Consider the following 9,253-nt stretch of genomic DNA (forward strand, 5'->3'; position numbering starts at 1 on the left):
ATGGAAGAAGTGGATTAAAAACCTGCTGCCAAGTACAGAATCTGACCTACACCTGCCATACATTTCATGATTTAAGAAATAATTGAATATTCAGTTACCTACCCATTTTCAGTAGCACTTACTACATATGGCTGTTTCTCAAACTCTCTTGCTTTTGCCAAACAAGTTACAGAAGCAGTGTGGCCAAAGAGAATTTCTTTAGATGAAATCTAGGAGAATAATACAATGGTTTAACTTAAACATAATATTTTCTGTATAAACTAAGGAGATCTAAAAGCTAGAGAATACTACTTGTAGATGTTAATAATAACAAGTAATTGTCAATCTGCTTTATATTATTATGTTCTTCAGTCATGTTTCTGGAATGTACAAAGATGTGGATGGATTATGCAGTTTGCATAAAGTACAGTCTTTGTATTCACTGTAGTCTAAAAATTGCACCCTCTGAAGATTTATGGAGCGTCAAATGTTATAAAACAGGCAATGTGCAGAGTATCTCTGGCCTTCACCCTACAGCATCCAGCAAAAGTGGCAGAGTGAAGTAGGGAATTGATATAGCAAAGATCTTAAGCATGTGTTTCATACGTGTTTAAGTAATCCCTTTGACTAGCTTCATTGCATGCAAAGATCTTAACAGAAAAAGGTAGCCCCATAAAAGCGCAAACTAAAGTTTCAAGCTATATTTGAGCACAAATGGGGCAGCCAAATCAACAAAAGAACAGAACCATAGTTCTAGGAATGCAGAATAAAAAATTGGAACTGCTTTGACTCCGTTCCATTCTCAGGAAAATAAATATGAAATAGTCAAAGCAATAGCAATAATATGCCAGGAGGTTTGCAGCTTAATTATACCAAAAACATATTTCATCTTACTTCTTCCACCTTTCTACAATTTTTTCCATTGTTAACCTTGCGGAGTGCTCTGGTTTTACAAATAGGTATTTTTTCCTTAAATGACATGCCAAGCTCAGTAATGGATTTAAAAAAAGAAAACATAAAAAAGACTTTACAAGATAAGAATCATGCTAATTGTGTATGTTTACTTGCTGTCATTACTCACAGCACACAATCTCAAATTATAATCCACAGGTCACAATAATCTATAAAAAAAGTTTTTTCCAAAGTCTGCAAATAACTGGTTGCTCATATAGGCATTTCAACACTTCCTTCGTGAGTTCCCTATAACAAATATCACACTATCTAAAACTTAATCTAAGTAAGCGCAAGCCTAGATAATCCCATTGTTAACAATAAAAGATAAAACTCCAATCTGTCTATTTGGCAGACTGTAGCACAGTGGACACAAACCTTTAATTCTGATGAAAGATCCCAGAGACATATTTGTCCTTCTTGACTTCCTGTAACTATAGTCTGCTGGTCATCTGTAATCATAATAGCAGTGATGCTGTGAGAGGGAGCTATTTTCCCCCACACTGCCACAGCCTGTACCGATACCTTCATGGCCAGCACCTGAAAACAGAAACAAGTCATGATGATTCTAAGTAACGTGTAATGTAAGAAAAAACAACTTAAAGAAAGGCAATCAATATCTGAAAATTGGAGCTACAAAATACTGCTGCAAAAAAGCCAATGAGGCATTGAAACATTTTCTAGCTGTTGCCAACATCACACTAACACTTACATTAAGATAGCTATCCACTAATTACTTAAATATACAGCAGGACAGTGATGTGCCACTATTTTAAATCTAGGCAGTATCAAACAGGACCAGAGTTACCAGGGACCAGTATTAAGTCACTCTGTCTTCTTCCTAATTTTGGTTGGTGGAGTATACCATGCCTCCCCTATTGCCTCCAACCAGCACTGCTGCTCATTCTTAGCAGCTAATTGCTGCAGCATAGAGATGGCACAGGAGCAGGGTGGCAATAAAGAGTCTGTGGTTCCTAGGAGGATAAGGCAAGAGAAAGAAATAATACGGTTGGAAGAAGAGAACAGGTGGTGGGTCAGGGATGAAGAGAAAAATGAGGCCCAGGACAGCACAGCACTATACCCTCAACCATTCGGTGGCATCTCCTAGAGATAAGGCCCAAAAGAAAGGTAGAGGCAGAGTTGTAAGCTGGGAAGCAGGGAGAATGAACAGAGTCTTTCTGCTGCTCAACTCATGAGTCCCTTGTCCAAAAAATTTATCATATGATAGATTTTAGTCACTACTGCGAAAAATTGATATAATGGAATTGTCCAAAATTACTACTGGTCACTAGTTAATTCAGTATAGATTCTTATGAACTGCATTTCCAGAAAGCTATTTCAGTGTCTGTTCAAACACTATATATCCTAAAATTCGCCTTATTAAAAAAGTTCTACTTTGCTTGTTTTTAAATTTGATGCCTGTTCCTTTGAAAACCACCTCTGCTTGCTAGCTGAATTCTGTACTTTTTTTGCTTCAGACAAAAGCTTTGAGAAAACTGCTTTCCCAGTCACCTCACAAGCCTTCTGTCACATTGTTTGCTGTTCAAATTCCCATGTTCATAAGTGTCTAACATATTTCTAGAGTATTCCCAAAGATACCTTCAAAATGAAAAAACAGTAAGTATCTGACTGTAAATAATTTGGCACTTAGCTAGTCAACTCACCTAAAAAAATTCACATATGTCCTGTTGTTAAGACTTTTCAGGGGACCTAGTAACATACCCAACAAGTATGTCTCCTTTGGGTCAACTTATGTGAAACGGTTGATTGCTAAAGACACAGTTGAGCAACATCTTTAGCATTAAGTGTCTTTATATGAAAGAGCCCTACACTAAGCTGCTAGTGTCTACCGTAGCCCAAATGCAAACAATTACCAAACTTGTATATATGCAAACATATATACAAGTCAGCTGCATCAAAATTCCCAAATTAACTTGAGTATAGAACAGCCTCCAGCACTCCTTCCCTGTATCCTATGATGCTTCTTCTCTCCTTCATTTTTCCAGAAAGCCTGTACAGATGCTACTGAAGCATCTCTGTTTACCTCCCTTCCCTTTCAGCTTTCTGGAGAAAATACCAGAAGACTGTTGTCACCTGCTTCTAACTGTTGTCAGGGATGGAGAAGGGTATGAAGTTGACTTGTGCCTGTGAAGTGACTCCTCTGAAAACCGAAATTCTCTTAAACTTTAGTGAGGGCAGTTTTGACTACCACCAGCATGCAGGTGATGGACAGACAGCTGACATATTGAGCAATGTCAAAAATGTTTGTATACATGAACATGTTATTCCCAAGCATGAGTGAACAAGAAGGAACAGGTGCACCATTGTCTAGGGTCATTTAAATAAACAAATATTTTAATTATTCTTCTCAAAATATTGTATGTCACCTACTTTTTATCCAAACAGCAATAATACCATTGAAGAGATACTTCAGGGCAGCCACTAAGCAAAACTCACCTTTCAGAGGTGTGCTCCTATTTGTCTTGGAGAAAGGGGAGACAACAGAGCCCTTAGCAAAGATATTTAAAATGAAACTGGTGCCAGTAACAAGGTGCTACAACAGTGCAGTTGGGAGAGGTCAGCCAAAAGACATGACATTAAAGCTGAAACCTTGGGAGAAGAAACAGGAGCTGGGTAGAACAAAATGCATGGCAGCAGATAACAGCCAGCCAAAGGAAGTAATACAAGAATGATGCAAAGTGACATGAAGAGCAGTTCCTGTGATAGTTCAGAAAAGAGCACAGGACAGAAACAGAGCACAGAAGCAACCTTTTAAGCTATGTTTAAAGAAACTGTAATACAAACCGTCACTAAATCCAGCACAGTAGCATCTGAAAGCAGGGACACAGACAAGAGGTATATTCGTTACTACTAATAAAAGCCTTAAGTGACACAGAACTAGAGGAATGGTCTTGCTTCCTGACTAGAACATGAGATGAAGGGCTCAGCTACTGAGAAAAAGGGCTGAAAAGACTGGTATGGCAGACTATCAAGGTACTGCCATACAACCTCAGCCAGAACAAAGGCAGAGGAAGAAGAATCTAAGAGACTATTAATTGAGGTCATGAGTTTATTAGGCTAAATCACGTTTAGTTTCATTTTAAAGCTCTTTGTGGGCATATCAAAATACTGAGAGATGTTACTGATCTCAGCTTTAGAATTTGACTTTTCTAAAACTTATTTTTTAAACCTCTAGTCACATGAAGTATTATGCCTACTGGTGAACACTGAAGTCCTTTTCTCTTCCAGTTTATGCCCTGGAATGAAAGTTGTTCTAGCCAAACTCTAACGATAGGTTTTTAGGTATCAGCTAAGCAAAGAAAATTCACCGATTTCATAGGGCTTATAAAATGGTGGCTGCCAAGTTAACAGTTTGATAAACCAAATCCTGAGTCTTTAAAATGCATTTTCTTGCATATCATGTATTCATTTATACTTGTGCCATGGGAGTGTTCAACTAGTGTAAAACACCGTAAGGCAGCAGAATTCAGGTTTGTACTGCATTGAATATGAAGTCATAAATTACATTTTCTTGTAAAAGAAGCACAGAATCAAGATCCAGATTCTTAGACCTACTGCTGAGCAAGTGATGTAACAGAGAACTCAGAAAGAGTTGACATTGAAACAGACATTGTAAACTAAAATTGCTAGAATTTGCTAATATATAGATGATCTATTTGCACACATTTGTTTTAGATCTTCATGAGTGACAAATTAATAAACAGCTACTACTACGCACAAAACATTGGTTATATAAGAGAATTAATTTAGACTGAAATGTTACAAGAACATTTTATACTTTTTCCTTTATATTACGACTGAAGCGCAAGAGAAATAGAAAACAGAAGGTATATAAAATTCCATGTTAATATAACAGTCCTTAACTTTTTTCCTCTTGCTTCTTGGTTAACTTTTCTTTTGCATTAAAATATTTTGACACACAAGGTAAGTATTTTGCATGAACGCTTTGCTTCTAAGAATACCACGACTTCCCTAGAAATACTGCATACTCTCATGCACATATCCACATTTTGTCTGACAATATTTAGCTTTATCAAAACTATTTAGTGATGCTGATGGCACCTAGAGCAAACTTTAAGAAAATCAACAGCTATTTATCAGACTGTTCCTTTAAAAAAGGCAAAAACTGTTTCCAAAGTCAAATATTGCCCAAGGCATAGCTGAGCTGCATGTAGCTTATCAGCACATGTCAAATTCCTCCAGCTCTGTCCGCTCAAGCATGTCTGATTCGCAGTATTAACCCGTAATTCAACTTTAAATCAAGTTCCTCTGTCCTACTCCCCATTTCTCGCTGTTTACAACCTAATAAACTTCTTTGCTCGTCCTGCCCTTATGATCATGTTGGCAAAAAGAAGTCCCTTATGTCTGTAAAAAAATATAATTTCCCTGTTCTTAGTTAAAACCACACCAGTTCATCCCACAACTAACTTGTCTCATCTCTACCATCCTGTCTCTAGTTCTACGAACACTTTTCACACTGAAACCACACCACAAACCTCTGTTAACTTGGAAAATTATCCCAATTTGCACAGCTTCAAGAACTTTGGCTGTACTACTTTAGCAACTTTGGACCATTTGTACAGTAAAGTTTCATTTGAAAACCTGAGTACACCACCTTTTATTCCACAGAAGCCGTGAGGTATTTAAAAGTCTAGTCAAAAGCTTTAAGGGGCCAGAGAGCAGGAGGTCTGACCTTGAACGCCTTTCTAAGCACATATTAATGCAAGGGCTTTTCCTTATCACTCGGCTTTTTTGACTGGGACTGGTCATGAACTGAGCAGAATGAAAAAGGTCAGATTATACCATAAAGAAACAGTGCCATCGTAACGCAACATGTGCTTTCCCTATAGAGCCCTAATTCCAATATAGTAAGCATATCTTGACTCTGCCTCCTCTACTGACCTTGAAAAAAAAAAATATTGTTAGCTTCTCTATTAGCCTCATCTCAGACCTTCCAGTCACTGCCACATAATTACTGCTTAACCTCAGGCACACATCCCTGTGCTGCATTTTCTCAAGATAAAAATTATAATCCTAAAGAAGTTTGGGAATATATAGTTTAGAAGAGTTGCTTCGGAGCACGCATGCACATATGCTCACAGTGATTTGAAGTAAAAAATCTGGGTTCTGTTTTGCCCCCGCTGAAGCCTGCGGCTCACATTCCCTATTGGCCCTCGCGTTTCCATGCAGAGTTTCTCAAAAGCATAAAGGAAGCTTTCCAGTATGAAACACCCTGAACAACATTAAACTATTAACTACAGTTATAAGAATCACATTTCTTGATAAAGAAAATACATACACTGACTTTTAAGTTAATTCAGAATTCATCAGTTCTCACATACATCAAGGTCCTTAACACCAGGAACTGAAATTCTCAGAGACCTAATCTCAAACAGTTCACATAATAAAACACTGGTTGTGACAGAAACCTTCTCATAGCTACAGCCCATAACAAAAGCTACTAAATAGGATTTTACAGCTTATTTGTAGAAGGAGAAAAGACTTTGTGCAATGGAATATCACTATACAGGTAACAGTCAACCTGACAAAAAAAACTTATCAATACAAGATCAGTTGTTTCAAAGTCCAGTTAAATGCATGGCAATCAGCGCGGGCACAAAAAAGATGCAGAGATTGGCTTACAGTCCTGAAAATATTAAGAGATTGGCAGAATTTAACTGTTTGTATTGGATTAAAAATACAAATATTTGGAAAAAAACCAAGACAGGATAGATGGGCCAAAATTATTAAAAACAATTATTGACAATTTTATAAGAGCAGCATGTTTTCTCAGTCTAGCAAAATTCTATTTGCCCAGGCTTCAATATTCTTGTTTGTCAAGTAAAATAATATAAATTCCCCTACCACCACCCCTTTAGATTCATCATTGCAGTAAACTGTTTGGAAGTAAATTTTAGGCAGAGCCTGGTAGGTTTTCATGACAAATTCCTAAGGTTTGTGTGCTCCTAACCAATCTCATTCTCCTATTCCTGTCTATTCTTTGGCTTTATCTGACACATTCTCTCTTACTGTCTATATAAGAAAATAAAAGTTCTATCGATATTTTTGTACTGTTAGTAAAAAGCTAATTATTTTCCTTCAAAATAGCTTTGACTTGCAGTCTACTGATCCATTCTATATTGCTTTCACAACTTACTCAATTTACTTTGTGATGTAAATGTTGCACTCTCCTTAAGGATGCTGTATATTATCTCTGGTAATCAGCAAATATATAACCTTTCCCAAACTAAAACACTATATTCGCCCACTGTCCACAATATATAGCAAGTTCATCTAAGAGGCATAAATAATAAAATATATCGCATTTACAAAATAGTCGATAGAAGTATCTAAAGTACAAAATTTAAGGATACAGAAGTGACATAATGCTGTCTTTGTAAGCCTGCAGACGTACCACAATGATGCTCATGATGCTGCTCACAGATTTGCTATTTATATATAAAGTTGCTATTCAGAAGCCTATTGTGTCCATGAATCTGAAAATACAGGTCAACAATACTTTGCAATTTGTGAAGCAGCGGGGTACATGCACATTTGTATAGGTGCGAGCAATGGAATAAATTAGAAAAGAGAAATACAATGGTGAGAAAGATGCTTAACAGAGAAATGGAAATAGAATGGAGATATAGAGGCTACAAGGAAGAAGGCAGTGTGTGTAATGCAGGGAAAGGACAAAGAAGACATATGAGGCTAGGTAAGCGAAAAGGGAATGATGACCAAAGAAATGACACTAACACAGCAAGACAAGACAAAGGTAACAAAAAGACATTTGAAGCAATTAATAGCAAAAAGTAAAACAATGAAAGATTTATCAAGAGATTTTTAAAAAGATAATTAAAAACTAGTTCGTATTTAGCATATCGTAAAACAGAACCAATAACTGGCTCCTTTAAGATGTGGAGTCTGCTTCTCTGTGGGTACAGCAGCAAAAATATTTCTATATTTCAAATATTTTAGTTGATACATCTAATCAGAGAGCAGGCAACAAGCAAAATATTCCAGTAATCAACATTTCTATCCTATGTCCCACCTCCTCGTGTTTTAATATATTCTGCCAGAACCCTCAGTAATCCACCCCTTTTTTCCCTCACTTTGCTTTTTGCAGCTCCATCCTGGAGACCCTGCCTGCCTGCCACTGCACTTCCAGTTTAAGATTTAATGGGACTTCCCTCGAGACCTGTCAGGGCTACACCTTAATCGGCCGGAGGAGTCACTGTTGAGTGACACCCAGACCTGCCCTGGGGTGTGAATGTACTGCTTTTGCAGTCCAAGGGAGCAAGAGACTGGGACCAGGAATCAATACAACCCATTTTAACTAGCAAGAACCACCTAGTAATACCTTGTTTGTATTTCTTGAACGAGTGACACAAGAAACACTTATTTCATTCCACACAATAATTCACCACAATCAGAAGGAGCACAGTAAGGGCAACACCATCTCCCAGCTGCTGATTACATCAAAGGTTTGCAGCACAAATTCAATTTTATGATGTTAATCTCAGCCTGCCACTCAGAAATTTGCTCTGAGGGATATGATTTTTCTCTGGATTTCATTTTAAGAATGATTTTCTTCTTCTACAATCAATAAAGATATGTTTTCATCAAAAGACTCTATCTTGGCAGAATTCAATTGGCCATCTCAAAACCTTTGTGACACAGTATTAATTAAAATAGTTTATGTTGCACCTAAGCTGGAAAATGGGGCAGTGAAAACATCAGCTCAGAACACTTGTGCTTTACACACTGTCATAGGGTACAGTAGAATAATCTTCATTTCCTTGAAGTTACTGTTTTACCCCAGAAACCGTTACATTATTTTAAGCTTGCTAGAAAAGTGTCATAAGATGTTCTTTTGCTACGTAGAAAAATTAAAAATGCCTGCAAAAAATAGAAATTCCCACTTTCTTTCACTGTCATTAAAGGCTTCAACAACAACCAATGATATAATAGCTGTTTAAACACGGTAGACAACAATTAATGCATGTGAGCTAGCTCACTTGGTTTTAAATCACATATATCAAGGATCCTGTATATATACAAAGTTTATTTAAAAAAGAAATACGGTATACAAGTGTGTTTGGAGCCATAAAAGATGTCTTTAGAGAAAAAACAACCGTATTTGTTTTGACTGTCTGAAATACAGTGTCTGAATATCCTATCAACCACAAGAATAGTTATCTACAGGAAATGAAATGTTGCTTAAGCCCTATACAGAACTACATACATGCGAATTATTTGCCACTTCCAAAGCCTTAAGTATACAAATAGTATCAATTAAGTC

General features: G+C 37.0%; 1 protein-coding gene across 1 annotated transcript in view; it reads right to left on the reverse strand.

The window, feature by feature from the left end:
- The window catches only part of WDR72 (WD repeat domain 72), a 115,554-nt gene extending 114,093 nt beyond the window's left edge, over positions 1–1,461 (reverse strand). Inside the window, exons 1-2 of the mRNA XM_009323406.1 lie at positions 1,309–1,461; positions 103–209 (exon numbers count right to left, since the gene is read on the reverse strand). Of these exons, the coding sequence (XP_009321681.1) occupies positions 103–209; positions 1,309–1,461 (260 nt within the window). The remainder of the gene's footprint in view (positions 1–102; positions 210–1,308) is intronic.
- Between the last annotated feature and the right edge of the window lie 7,792 nt (positions 1,462–9,253).

The sequence above is a fragment of the Pygoscelis adeliae genome, unplaced genomic scaffold (assembly GCF_000699105.1).
Source record: "Pygoscelis adeliae isolate BGI_AS28 unplaced genomic scaffold, ASM69910v1 Scaffold545, whole genome shotgun sequence".
NCBI classification, from domain to species: Eukaryota; Metazoa; Chordata; class Aves; order Sphenisciformes; family Spheniscidae; genus Pygoscelis; species Pygoscelis adeliae.